The sequence below is a fragment of the Mustela erminea genome, chromosome 1 (assembly GCF_009829155.1).
Source record: "Mustela erminea isolate mMusErm1 chromosome 1, mMusErm1.Pri, whole genome shotgun sequence".
NCBI lineage: Eukaryota > Metazoa > Chordata > Mammalia > Carnivora > Mustelidae > Mustela > Mustela erminea.
Window position 1 is genome coordinate 138,790,331 of NC_045614.1, and position 14,879 is coordinate 138,805,209.

General features: G+C 36.9%; 1 protein-coding gene across 1 annotated transcript in view; it reads right to left on the minus strand.

The window, feature by feature from the left end:
- Positions 1-74: 74 nt before the first annotated feature.
- The window catches only part of TIPARP (TCDD inducible poly(ADP-ribose) polymerase), a 32,746-nt gene continuing 17,941 nt past the window's right edge, over positions 75-14,879 (minus strand). Inside the window, exons 3-6 of the mRNA XM_032343991.1 lie at positions 11,307-11,475; positions 9,812-9,972; positions 4,161-4,439; positions 75-3,522 (exon numbers count right to left, since the gene is read on the minus strand). Coding sequence (XP_032199882.1) covers positions 3,075-3,522; positions 4,161-4,439; positions 9,812-9,972; positions 11,307-11,475 — 1,057 coding nt within the window. The 3' untranslated portion in view covers positions 75-3,074. The remainder of the gene's footprint in view (positions 3,523-4,160; positions 4,440-9,811; positions 9,973-11,306; positions 11,476-14,879) is intronic.

A 14,879-nucleotide genomic window follows, 5' to 3' on the forward strand; every position in this document is an offset into this window, starting at 1 on the left:
CCCAACCTGAGCAAGGAGCCTGATGCAGGGAATAGTCCCAGGAACCCTGGGATGGTGACCTGAGCCAAGGCAGGTACTTAACTAATTGAGCTATTTAGGCATACCTGTATCTGGCTTTTAATTTGTAGATGAAAACACTATCAGTTTAGTACAGGACTTTACAAAACATTTTTGCATTATAGGATCTCAAAGTTGGATTATTCTTATTTGTAGTCTCAAAAAAAAAAAAAAAAAAAAAAAAACTCCATGAAACAAAACAAAAAAACTTGTTTCAAATATGAGAAAACTAACCATAAAAAAGGTGATTTTTCCAAAATTATGGTATAATTGAAGAGCTTAAGTTATTTAAACACACACACACACACAACAGCAACAACATAAACAATATGGATTTGATTTTAGAAGTATACAGAATTTTCTAAATACATTTTGATTATTTGATCCCAAGTAAGAAAAACCAGGAACATTTTGTAGTTATCTTACCTTCCTTAAATGAAGAAAGAAAAACCCCTCTGATTTAAATTGACTGTACAGCACTGTTTGGGTGTTGAACACATTCTTTTTCAGTCATTTTCAGACCTAGTATAATAAAAATTCTTCTTTAAAGAACAGGGCCCTCATGATTCTCTTCAATATCTAAATAATCATTTACCAAAATAAACAGGTTTGTTGCAAAAAGCACAGAGTTGGGTTTTAGAATTTATAATTATAAAGGATCCAGTATTTCTAAACTCTGCACATATTAAAAAAAGCCTTCCTGTCTACAAGACTGTGACAACGGAATATCTCAAGGAATTTGCAGCCTCTCCCTAGCAATCTTAACCATAGTTTAAAAGAGTTAAGCTCCAGCTTTCTGAAATGATGTAAATTACAGTTGTGTCACTAGGGAGAAAGATGTACTGAATGCTTTTCAGTATGTTTTTAAAGCCATGGAACCATTACAAAATTTAGGCTGACTCCACAGCTCTTGCTTATTTAAAACAATATACAGTACTATACAGGAATTTAAAAATGATTACACTGGAGGGAAAGTACTGTCAGAGATGCTCACATTTACAAATCAGATCACTTTAAGTTGGCTGAAAGCTAAGGTGCTCGAGTGCTGACAAGATCTCTAAAATTCCTTCGCATGTTTCCATCAGCACCTGTTGATGGGGACAATCTGCTCATTTTTCACTATAGCTGTTTGCTGATAAGACAACTTGTCCCTTTTCCTCAAATATTTACCTGCAAAATAAAATATTCAGTCTTCTCTTGTGAAACTTACAAGTGACTGCTACCTAATATAGTTTCTGCTGACTCCTGGAGCACAAAAGTTTAAGCAGCAGGCTCTGATTGGGTCTGTTCAGTCGCTCAGTCACATATTCACTCAACCAGTCAACAAGCATTTAAGGACAGATCATCCACTATGTGCTGAATTCACTTATCTTAAATGGAACCAAAACAACAAAAGTTTTAAAGAATTACTGGAACTTTTATTTTTGCTTAGTTTTATTAAAAAAATAAATATGTCATAAAGCTTTATTTTCCTTTAAGGAGAAAAAAAAGGAACAAGTTTCATAAAATCAAATAAGCAATGGTAAGGTGTCTTAACTTGAAAAAGATTGGGAATCACTGGTTTACAAAGTTATAATTGACTGAAAGTACAACTGTAACAGCCACAGTTGGCTGTTTCATGCCAATGGCAGCAAACAACGAGATCAACTAGGGCAAAATAAATAATTGTGTGGAAGCCCTGATAAGTGCTTAAACAGACTGATTCACTGAGACATCAGAATAGATATATCTTGCTTCAAACAACACAGGAGTTCCTGAAAAGTTTTGTGTAAATGAAATAGCCACAAACATACTAGGAGAGCTTGGTATCTGAAAGAATTCCACAGTGAATTCTTTTGTGAACGACCACTACCACTTTTGTAAATCCGGGTATTGGCTTTGCTTAAGGCAAAGTATACCTAGCTGCTACCTCTCTGAACTGAGGTATTAGCATACACACCGAACACTGCTCCAGCTGGGTCAGTGGCACAATTTCCAAGTTTGTGTTTCTATTAAGTAGTGTAAAATAGAGTCAGCCGGGGAACCCAGCTGCATCTGGCAAAGCAGGCAAAGGGTGGGATAACCACCTTTAACAATATTTCCAAGCCAACAAATACTTTGGAGAGTCTACTTTGTGCGAAGCACGGTAATAAGCCTTAACAATTCAATTATAGATGTACTTCCTTTCTCTAAAACCTTCAGTTGGGGCCTACGTCGGGAACTCTAAAAGTAATACTACTAATCCTCAAGACTGACTTTAACCAAATTAGCTGCCCAGCTCCTTCAGATTGGGGTAGATGATAATGGAAGAGGCTGAGTTTCCTAAGACTGCAGTTTTAACAACATAAGAATCATGTTTCATGATTCTTAGTTAGTGAAAAATCTTCCTGGCGACAAAAATTTTTCAAATGGTTCCTTTTTTTTTTTTTACTTCCTCTGAATCCTCAGGCAAATTCTGCAGAACAGTTAAAGTCACCAATGCTCTCTGCTTGGGTGATATATTTCAGTTCTGCTGCTAGGATAAAAACTTCCTTCCACCCACCAGAATTTCATGAACTTATCCTACACCGTAAGTGATGCTTTGGACAGGGAGTAAGTATGGTAGTATTAGCTCCAGTTGTTTTATCATTTTAAATAACAGAATCCTCACTTTGCTCACAGCCTCCATTTCATTTGGCCAAACTTCTACCAGGCTTAAGTCACATTTAATTGGTTAGGCTGTTCAGTTTCTTTTTAAAAATGCTTCTAATACCATTGCTGCCTATATGTACAAGTGTGAATAAAAAGAGTAGGCAATCTGTAGTCTTTTCCACACTGAGTACACTAACAACAATTAGTAAATAATTAAAGAATAAGTGGTCATTTTAAAACTCGTGTTTTTCTTTAAAAAATTTTTCACTTTCTAGCACTTAAAAAATGGGTCTTAAAAGTGCCCTATTAATGTCCAATGCTGTTCCCCACTCTGTCCCACCCATCCAAAACCTGCTACAAATGCTGGATTGAGTTCGTATCGAATAATTTAGCAGTACCAAGATTTTTCAAATGGAAACAGTGTTACTGACTTCTTCATATTGGATAACAAAATAAGGGTAACTCTGATCATCATTAAAAATGACAAAAATCTGAGGCTCAAAGAAATTATCCACACAAGAGTCATACAGGTCACTGGTAACACTGCCCGGATTGACAGGAGGGGGTCTTCTCATTCCATGACTGCCCATCGTGTATCTGCCAGTTAGCACTTTGGCCAGAAACATGAAATGGACTCCTTTGGAGGACTTCTTAGAAAAGTTATGAGAATAGCTTGCCTTCTTTGCAAAATAACTGCCTTGTCCAAACATTGTAGCATGCTTTCCACAGACTCGAGGGTCAAAGTTGTGCTTGCAGATTCCATCTACCACATCCTGGGATGTTCCATGAAATAAATGTCTCTCATTGATTATCCTGTCACGGCCAAACATTTTCCTGTTCATATATTCCTTTTTCCTAATGAAAAGAGTGGACAGGGAATTCAGAAGAAGGAAGGTATGGATCAATTTAATAGGCAAGATGTAGTCATAAACTCATTATGGTTTCAATGACGAGGAAATGTTAAAGTAGCTTTCAAGGGCAAAATGCCATCAGAGATCATATTAAAAGTATAAAATGATCTTTTCCACTGCAGGCAAGAAGAGCCCCTTTCCCCGCCGCCACCCCAACACTGATTCACACTTGCTATTTCTTCCATTTCAAATCTAGTTCACAACCTTACTTTCTCAGGATAACTTGTCGAATTCCACCAACCTGAGTATCTCTTAATTCTGAGATTACTCAAACCTGCATGTATTCCTTTTGTACTACATTTGCTTTTTGTTGATTTGAGAGGCAGCATAGTCAAGTAATTAAAAGCAAAGCCTCTGGTGCTAGACTGCCAAAGTTCAAACTCCAGCACATATCTATCTGATTAGTTGTAGGTCCTGTGGCAAGTTACTGAACTTACATGGTCTGTTATGAAGAGTATATATGAGTTAATATGCGAAAAAATACAAACATATTAGATTTTGTGAAAGTCTTTACTATTATGTTCTGCATCTATCATTAGTACATTAAGAAAAGCTCTTAAATTTCTCGTACTGCTGACTCACCTTTTATATTTCTCCCAAAGAAACTGGTTTTGGACTCTCAGTATTTGCAAAATTCTATATTTAAACTCAGGCACAGTCTTATGAAAAAGATTATAGATGATTCGATAACTTTTGTCCTCTACAGAAACAGGCACTTGGATGAAGTCCTGAGATGGATGCATATAAATCCAAGTTTCAGGGTAAAAGTTTGCTGAGGTGACCCCATCAGGGCAGATGATCTGTGATGATGAAGTTGCTTCAAGAGGCGGAGGAGCCTGTGTGGGAACACCACCAAGTGTCCTGGAAGGAAGAGGAAGAAATGGCAATGTAAAACATTTAAGTACATCTCACATCATAGCACTCTAAAGCAGTATCTAAAATTGTAATTTGTATAGTTTAAGTGCTTGTTTTAAAAAACAATATAGAATATGCTATGTATTTAAAAAAAAGTCTCCAAGTGACATTGCCTATACACAGTTAACCTATTATTAGCTTCTTCCCAGCCTCCTCCTTGTGGAGCAAACTCTGGAATGTACTGCTACAGGCAGGCAGGCAAGCAAGGGACAATTTATAAATATCTTCACTTTGAACTGTAGACTCCTCTTTTGCCTGTACAGTTAAAGAAACTCTAAGAGAGCAGTGATAATATATGTATTCTTCAAACTTTGCTGTACTAAGCAGAAAATTTACCATGACTAAAGGCTCTATAGGTGGCGGGGAGCAGATTGATGGGGAGACAAAGGCAGGCAGGAAAGAGGGAGCTTACAGGAAGATGACATGAAATATTAAAAATAAAAAAGCTTAGAGGTGCCTGCGTGGCTCAAGTGGTTAAGTGTCCAACTCTTGGTTTAGGCTCATGTCACGATCTTATGGGTTATGGAGGCTCCATGCTCAGGGGGAGTCTGCCTGAAGATTCTCTCCCTCTGCTTTCTGCCTCCCACTCCTGCATGCATACATACACATGGCTCTCTTTCTCTCTAAAATAAATCTTTAAAAAAAAATTAAAAAGCTTATACTTTCTGTATAACACAAACAAAAATCATTGGAGTAGGCACTGAAAGCTGACATTTGGCATTTGCTTCATCTTTCAATGTCATGTGTTAACAACAAGGTCGTCAATTGTATCCAAATTTTATAGCCTTAGGTGTGCTTAAGATGAAGCGAATTACTTTAAGCTTCAGACAACAGAATGTGTATCCTTGAACCTTTAAATTTAGTTTTAGTCACTTGGACAGGTGACTTTCTATTAAGTAGCAGCTGAACAGTTATTCCTGTTCAATTAAATGCTTAAATTTAAATTATATTTCTTGGCCATTTTCAAAACAGAACAAAAAGGAAGATCAGAGAGAGAAATTCCTGGCCCTGAGACCCAGATTCAGGGCCAGGGTACCGTAACACTCTTCAGCATAGAGTGATGGTCACAAGGAAGCAATAAGTCTGTGAAATGGATTAAACTAAATTTTCAAAAGAGTTTTGTAACACAGAAGTTACAACCGTGAGTGACTGTGCATCTCATCTGCAAGAGCATATCTTACCATTACCCTCCTCATAATCACAGCTGCCTTACAGTAAGCACATACTATGGACAGGCATTTTACATACATTATCAGTTACTGTCCTAACAACCCAGCAATAAGGCTTGGATATCTGTACTTTTCAAATAAAGAAACTGCTAGCATAGTAGCAAAGAACAGAGACAGGATTTGAATCCAGGCCTATCTACATAGTTTCTAGATGCATACTCTTTCCACTGCTATATACTTCACAATTCATACACATACACACACACACACTCTCTCTCTCTCTCTCTCTTTGCCCTCAAGGCTTGAAAGTGATGGATGTATATTAGGGCTGCAATGCAGGTTTGCCTGACTCCCACTACCACCACCTCCATCTCACACAGTCTTTTGACTTTTAAGAGATGGCTTGATAAGAAGTTAAAAAGCTATAGAGGCACAACTGCCTTCTCTAACACCTGCCCCCCTTAAGTGGTTGTGCCTACGATTTAGCATGCCTCAAGATCCCTTGGGAGACAGAGACAGGAGTTCTGAGAGGAACCAGGACTTACAGAATCCATACAGTTCAGGGGTCAATTTAAAGGGGGCACTGGCTTCTCTAACCTTCCTGGCAGAGGCATAATAGTTCTTGTTCTCTGAAGCGTTTTCATAAAGCCCTGACAGACTCCTCCGGAGCCTTCATTCACTGGCACATTCTTCTGAAGAGAGGCCCCACTGCTTTAATCAGATTCTGAAAGGTAACTCCTTCAAAAGCCATCACTATTCTGGAGAAATGGCAGGAAACACAGAGTATAAGTTCCCTATTTTTAGCTGTTCCTTCTATTCCTGCTCTGCAAAAAGAGTAAATTCCAGCCTACCAGATTTTCCAGGATTATTAGGAATTGAAGTTACCAAAAGAGGTTTCTCTCTCTCTCTCTTTTTTTTTTAAAGATTTTATTTATTTGTCAGAAAGAGCGAGAAAGAGGGCGCACGCACTTGCACAAGCAGGGGGAGTTGCAGGCAGAGGGAGAAGCAGGCTCCCTGCTGAGCAAGGAGTCTGATGTGTGACTCAATCCCAGGACCCTGGGATCATGATCTGAGCCAAAGACACAGGCTTAACCTACTAAGTTCCCTAGGCGTCTGCCAAAGAGTTTTCTGAGTTGGGGAAGGAAAATAAAAATTCTCCCAACCACTTTACCCAAAACAGGTTTTAGGCTGCTGTCACAGCCGTACTGAAATCCTGGCACTGACCAAAAAAGATTCATAGATACTTGAAGATGAGCCTGTATAAGTAAATCCTAACCATCCTAAAACATTAAAATTAGATTTTATATTCATAATTATCATAAATTCCCATCTATAGATGCTTACTTTTAATAAGCCAATATCCTAATTGGGCTAAAACATTAAAATGCATATAGACAGCTGTCTGATGAACTTCTACACTACACTTGCCATGAATTAGAAATACATATTCCAAGCACAATTATAAATGTGGCTTTATTTTCTGAGGCTGCTGAGTTTGTGTTTAGCTCATGGGTATTCCAATGACATACCATGTGCTTCACAGTGCTGTACCAGCCTTCTCCAAAGAGGCAAAGTTGAAGGGTCTAGAACTTGCACTCAAGGACCTCTGAAGAATGGATTTTCAGAATTCAAGGTCATCTTTTACACTCTCCTTCCCTCCCCTTGCCATTTCAGAAGATGTTTCCTAACCCACTTTCAGTGACAAAGTAAAAATTAATTCATTTTATCTTTTCTGGGGGGAGAAGTAAAACCCTATCAGGCTTTCCCATGACCACAGAGTGACTGCACAGGATAGATGTCCTTTTGGCTGAAATGAACTCCTACAACTCTAAATTTGAGATTTGTTTGCTTATGCAGCCTCAGCTTAAATATTCTAAGAATATTAAAGAATAAGCTTTTTTATCAACCTCACTGAAAAGCAGCAAGCACCAGGAAATAATACTTTCTTTGTAACTATGAGTGATAGATGTTAACTAAACTCCATTGTGGTAATCATTTTGCAATATATGTATGTCAAATTATTAGCTGTACACCTTAAACTGACAGAGTTGTAGGTGAGTTATAGCTCAATGAAACTGGAAGGAATTAAAAGCACCAGGGAAATTCTCACTTAGGAGGAGTCAAATTTGCAGGAAATTCATAGATTAAGTCAGCCAGCCCCTCTCCTCAGCTCCCTTATTCTGGCATTCCCAGTTTCTAGGCATCTCTTATTTCATGATTACTATAGCCTTTTTTGACACTTACGTTTTAATCTGACCCTCTACATTTACTAACATTTAAAAACAAAACTTTCTTCCTGGCTAAGATTAAAATCATAGTCTCTCTGGAATCTGTTTTGCAGCCTGCTTTTTGAAACTAATCCCTCTCTACTCTCTTTCCACTAGGCCAGTCTGAGTGCCTCAGGGCCCCAGACTCTAGGGCAGATAGGAACTGAAGGGCTGCATTTACCCATTCCATCCTGGTGAACTTGCTGCTTGTTTCTCTGCTCTTTTCTCATTGAAGTGTCTGCGTAATCTCTTTGATTTGCTAAGCTCTTACTTTATACCTGATTAACGCTGTTTTAGACAAAAAGACTAAACAGGAGATTTTAGAAAGAAAAAGGAAGAAATAACAGACTGACTTTCTTTGTTCTCTTATAAGCCTACGTTATAGGCTTACCTTATAGTAAGGTGCCAAATTTGTGGCACTAATTCTACTACTGCTTATAGTATTTTCATAGTTCGTACTTTTACAAAATAAGCCTAAATTTAAAAAGAGGGGGAGGGATTATTTCATAATTACTTGTCTTAGGGTTGAAACAAATCAATGTTCACCATTCTGTAAAAGTCCCCCATCAATGCAGCACTCGAATGAGCATTCTTACTCTCACTCAGAAGCTCCATCTTGCTTGATTGGCTCAGCATGCCAAGCTGCTGGTCTCACTAATGAGTTCTACCATCTCACTAGGAGGACAATATGTTCCTAACTACTGGACGCTGACACTATCTCCAGCTGTGCTAGTGAAATCACAGAAATGGCATTTTTATTAGTTTCTAATAAAAAAAAAAACCCTACAAGGTAAAATTTTTCACACTTGGACTAGGAAGAAACCACACATTTACCCAAAGCCAGCATATATTTCTTAACCAGCCTTACTAAAAATTGCTTTTTGATACTGAGCATTTCAGGGATTTTTATTCATTTGTATTTTGTTTTTAATGTTCCTTCTGCAATCTCATAATTAGAATCATTAAAATTCTGTCATAATGATCTGGGAAAAACACAGTTTGAGACTGAAAAACAAACAAACAAACAAACTAGTCAGAATATAAAAACAGCATCTCTAAGATAAGTAGAAGAGAAAAACCAGTATTACTCTAGACCTCCCCAGTTCATAAAACCAAGTAAATCTAGCATTATTTCTAAAAAGCAGCCTCTAAATATGGTATATCCGATGAGAGTACACAAAGATTTCCCTAGAGTTACTAATTTTCAAAGATGGCCATGCTACTGGTAACAGGCTCCACCTTTTTGGCATCTATGGAGATATACTGATGGGCTATCTGGGGTGGGGAAGAGGACTTGAGAAAATGGAAGAGCTCACCTACAATTCAGAAGGTTGAATTCAGTTTCAACCTAGAAGTATGACAGGTAATTTTAGGGAGTATTACAGGAAGGTGGGCCTTACATAGAAAATGAGAATGCAGATTCTTTGAGAAGAATCTTTCCTATGAAAATTCACTCAAGGAAGAAGAACTGGAGAATGCCACCTTGAAGGGCTCTCCCTGCTTGACCTTGCAGTTTACCTGTTCTGGGAAGCAGCACCATTACATGGATGGTTATCATCAGGAAACTCAATCTTTCACAAAGGAAGCAAATGCAAAAAACTGCCTTATCCCCGATATAATTACTTTTTGTTGTACAAAAATGTTACTTCTCTTTGCTTTTCAGTTCAAAAAAATCAACTGGATAATCACTCTTTTAGTTAGGTTAATTGTAGCTTATCTGAACTCTACTCTGAAGAATTAAACCCATAGAATAACTCAAAATTTCACATTCTAGAAGTATTAACCAAGTTGGCCTCTTAATTTAAAATCTTTTACTCTTTGTCATTCAGTTGTATATTTACATAAAATGAGAGTAAAGATAAGGCTTTCCACTGACACTTACTGTAAATATGGAAGCAGTGTAAAACAGGAGCGGAAGAGGGGTCTCCTTTTTATTTCTCTCCTGAAGAATGAGTTGTGAAGAATGTAGTGGTTGTTCCACATCATAAATCGGACCTCTTTCAGACCTCGAGAGTTGGCTTCTTCAATCAGTCGAATAACAGACTGGAGTAGAAAATAGAAGGTAAAGGAAAAAGAAGTTAGAAAAAAACAATCACTAGGAAATATGAAAAAATGTTACTGTAACTAAAGGCAAAAATAGTTAACCTTAATGTTAACATCAGAAAAGCTTCAATAAAGTGCAGAGTCAAATTAATTCCCTTTACACTCAGGATTTTTGGGGAGGGGCAAGGGGGGGAAAGAAACAGAATAGAAAGATGCTCCTTCTTCAGAAGAGCATGGAATTCTATTATGAAACATGTGAGGCCCAGGGATCAACTCTATTTTGAGGCCTTAACAATGTCCTAGAAACTAGTTTATATTTCTTAAGGGAATTTTCAGAAGAGGATTAAAGATAGTAGTGTATATAGTTCAAAGAAACTAGTTAAGTTCCAAATCCAAGAAATCTTTCAGAGGAAAAACACAGGGACATGTATTCTGAGAATACATTTTAAATAGTCTTTTATTCTCCTTGGAAGGTATTAGATACTAGTGATTACTTAAAAGAGTCTCAGAAATCTTAATTCCATTATGTATTATTAACCAATTAATATTATACTTAGGTAGTTTTCTTTTGCTATTGCCTTAAAAGAAAATTCCAAAGGGTAAAGAAGTCAGTTATCCCTTTTTGTAATGCTGGAAATGAATTTAATCAAATCAAAGAAGTCAGATCTTTGGAATGTAAAATTAATCTCTAAAGTCCATTTCATTGTTTTAAAATTTGACTCTGAATTCTCATTAAGAGGCAAAGTAAACCCATCATCATTTTAAAACCTTACTTTGTGATTTGATTTAGGAGCTATTCTTACCATCTCACACTAAGGATCCATGTACACATATGACACAATTTTAAATGACTGAATTGCCTGAAAACAGCTCAATAAACATTTTCAAGTATTTCTTCCAGGGGCTTAAGAGTGCTTGTTTCCCATTAGACTTCCAAGATGCTAAGTATAACACATGATTCAATGAACATGAGCCCAGGAGCCAGAAACAGCTAGAAATACACTAGTGCTCATCTCATTAAAATTATTCTAAAGGAGCACTAAGTCTGAGTACTTACCATGTAAATACTTGGTCTCTACAGTATTATGATACTGGGGAAAGCATTTTACCTCTCTGATAACAGTGGTATTTATGGATTCCAGATCAGTGAAAAGAAATACATCCTCAGAAAAATTGAGAATAATGTTAATTATATCAACAAAACTCCATTTTGTATCAGTAAGCTCTTATATTTGTTGTTCTGTTTAGTCACTGTTGTAAAGGATTAGAAGGAAAGGACAGTGAAAGACAAGAAAAATTTAAATGCACTTTTGGGGAAAAGAACCTGTAAATACCTCAGGATACTCTCTCCATCCAAAGTGGTCCCTACAGAAGAACTTCCAGACTGTGTGGTAAATAGAGTTTACATTGCTAGAGGGTGGTGTGGACAGCCTTCGTAGTTGGTCAAATTCAGTTGTTTCATACACATTCATGGCATTCAAATCTGCCCAAAATTCTTGTCCTCTAAAAAGACCCCCCCAAAAAAGAACTGTTAATACATTTGCAAAATAGAAATATCTAAACATCTCATCAGACATTAAAAATATGTAGTATAGCATGCTGTAGAATTTTCAAAACTTATTTGGAGTAAAAAGGACACTACTGGTTGTTTCTCCATTTCCTACATGCCTTTTTTTTTTTAAGATTTTATTTATTTATTTGGCAGACAGACCACAAATAGGCAGAGAGGCAGGCAGAGAGGAAGGGAAGCAGGCTCCCTGCTGAGCAGAGAGCCCAATGCGGGGCTCGATTCGGGGCTCGATCCCAGAACTCTGGGATCATGACCTGAGCCAAAGGCAGAGGCTTTAACCCACAGAGCCACCCAGGCACCCCTCCTACATGCCTTTTCTTAACAAGACCAAAGGTTCCAGGCCATGGAGTTATGGTACCACACTGACTGATGTTTATCCCACAGTATCACAGTATCACAGACCTAAACCAATCAACATAATCCCACCCGCCCCCAAACCCGGGTTTCAGCCAATCAGGGAGTCAGTTTTAAGATGAAGCTGACAGAGAAACAAAAGAAACTTCTCTTAAAGCTTGCCTTTTTTCCCAGAGTTATCAGTTTACTTATCAATACAAAATATACAATATTGCCTGATGAAAAGAGAAAAAAAAACAAAAAAACCCACCAAACCCGAGATGAGACCAGTATTGCTATTTTACCCAATATCAATACTATCTTTTGTCCCGGGGGTTGGAGGGGGAGAAGTTGGCAAAACATGAAGAGCAAGATAGTTTGGATTATTATGAAGTTTGGCTGTGAGAATATTTTTGTCATTTTGTTATCTCGTCTGCTGCTGCTGAATCAGCACTTCATAAATATCGCAATACTTTGGGGGGAAAATCCCATTATATGAATCAATATCATTTAAGGAATTATAATGGGTGGTCCATTTAAAATCTCTTTTCTAATGGAACTTCATCTAGTGTTTGAAATATCTTAACCGTTATTTTAAATAACTGGAAAAATGTTCATTGTATTGTTCTTTTTGTGTATTTTTCAAGATATCCCTAAGAACATATGAAAAATAAAATACATCATAAAGTAACATCATAGATATCAGCAGAGTGACTAAGTTTCCAGACACATTCCTTCATCTTCATCTTTCTACCCTTTTCATAATGGAGTTCTTTCTTTCTTTTTTTTAAAAAACATTTTACTTATTTATTTGAGAGGGATAGTGAGAGACAGCATGAGCAGGGGCAGGGGAGAAGGAGAAGCAGGCTCCCTGCAGTAGGGAGCCTGATATGGGCTTGATCCCAGGATCCTGAAATCATGACCTACAAATGCTTTGCCAACTGAGCCACCCAGGAGCCCATCCACCACAGATTTCTAAATGGAGGTCTATAATACACAGGATACTCCAGATATAGTGCACTCACAATGACTGGTTCATGTGAAATCCAGGTGTTGGAACAAATATTCCCAATATTCAACTTATTTCCTTGTTGTAAATTAGAATTTTGAAAAGGTATTAATTTTGATCTAGGGGTTTTGTTGCTTAGTATAACACTTTCCAAATTCTGCTCTAGGAACACTTGTTTCAAGGACTGTTAATAGGTATTCTGTGTAAAAAGCATTTTGTGGTCAAATGTTTGAAAAAAACTTGGTTACACAAAATTAAACAATTTACTTATTGCAGCCACTCCTCAGCCCCTTTAATATACTAGGTAAATACTGAAGCACCATGATGAGGGCTATAAAGTATCCTTCCAAAATTGTCACAACGCTCTCTTCATTTTTTTCCATGTATGCCTATTAACATCTCTCAATAAATACTCCTAGCAAATCTACCATCCTCTATCCTTATGTTCATAATTTTTGAAACAGATTCTATTTGGGGGGGAAAAAAAACCACCTCAAGTCATATATCCAACTAATGGTGCCAATGAAGCATGTAACTAAATAAAAGCAGTATGTTCCTTTAAAAATTCCTAAGGCATTTCCCCAAACCCTAATTTCCTGCTTAGGAGAACAGACAGGAAGGAAGGAAGGAAGGATGGAAGGAAGGAAGGAGGATATGATCTTAAAAGTACCATATACTTTTAATTAAGTGTGAAATGGAAATAAGACAATAAAATGTAGTTTAAAGTTACATTTGGACACTTCTTGGTTTAAAATTATTTATGTTAAATAAGGGGACTTAATTCAAAAGGAAAAAGTGTTTCTGGAAAACTCTTTAAAAAAGTAGAACAAATGCTGAAAACCGAAACTCCTATACCTAAACTAAACCTCACATCAAGTTGCTTAAACGTTTTTCACTTAATTTTAGGAGAATCTGATATTGAGCCAAGAGATATTAACCTGTTTCTCCCTCTTAACATAATTTCCAGTTCTAAACAGATTTTCTTGCTTTAAGTTCATTTCCCAGTAAGTGTTCCCAATTATGAGTTAAATCCTCAGTATTTTCTTTAAGGAATTCGTAGAACAGCAGTTATTATGTTAATATGCATTATAAACAGCCAATGCTTTTTGTTGTTAAAGTACCAGATTTTATTCTGGACACCACTCTAGCAATTTCTGTTTAAGCCTGTATTATTAAGTCTTCATAGATAATGATTTGCATGAGAAAGACATCTAAAACTGCAGCTTTTGCCACATCCTCTGTGCATTTCAGTCCATTGGGTATTATGAAATTTCTATGACAAATCCTAATTTACTACAATCAACTGTTCTTTGGATTGATGTATCAAAGTACTGTTTTAGCTCTATTTGATTTTCAATATGCTTTTCTAGACTTTGCAGAGACAAAACAACAAATTTGAAAAACATTAAATTATCTTTTTATAAGATTAATTTTACCACCTGCTCTCCCTTAAACAGGGAATGCTTAAAAAATCCAAAGCCAAGAATTTCTTTTCTCCTCCATCTGCATCAGTAAAAAATGCATGCGATACAGATGCCAAATGTTCAACATACACCACTCTTCTTTATCAAACCATTGTCTCCTATTATGAGAAAGCAGTTATGAGTCATGTATGTGTGGTAATGGTGATGGTGGGCTGTATTAGGCAATACACAAAGAATTAAACAGATGTAGTTCCTGGCTTCCAGGGGCTTCAAGAGAGAAATAACTAACAAAACATAAAACCAGAGTCCATACATCTGCCTACTAAACTCATCAGTGGCAAGTACATCCTGGGAATGAGAGGATAAAGAGTTAGCATGCAGCATTATGGAACAAGAGGTGGTTACTGGTGTCTAGGAATGGATCAAGTCAGGAAAAGTTAAGAGGCTTTACTGTATCAATCAAACATAGCTTTTTCTAAGAGAAAGAATTTTAGGAATAGTTTAAATAATAGGAAAAAATACCGGTAAAGAAAGAAAATAAATACCAGGATTGTGTAAAACAACAAGAAAA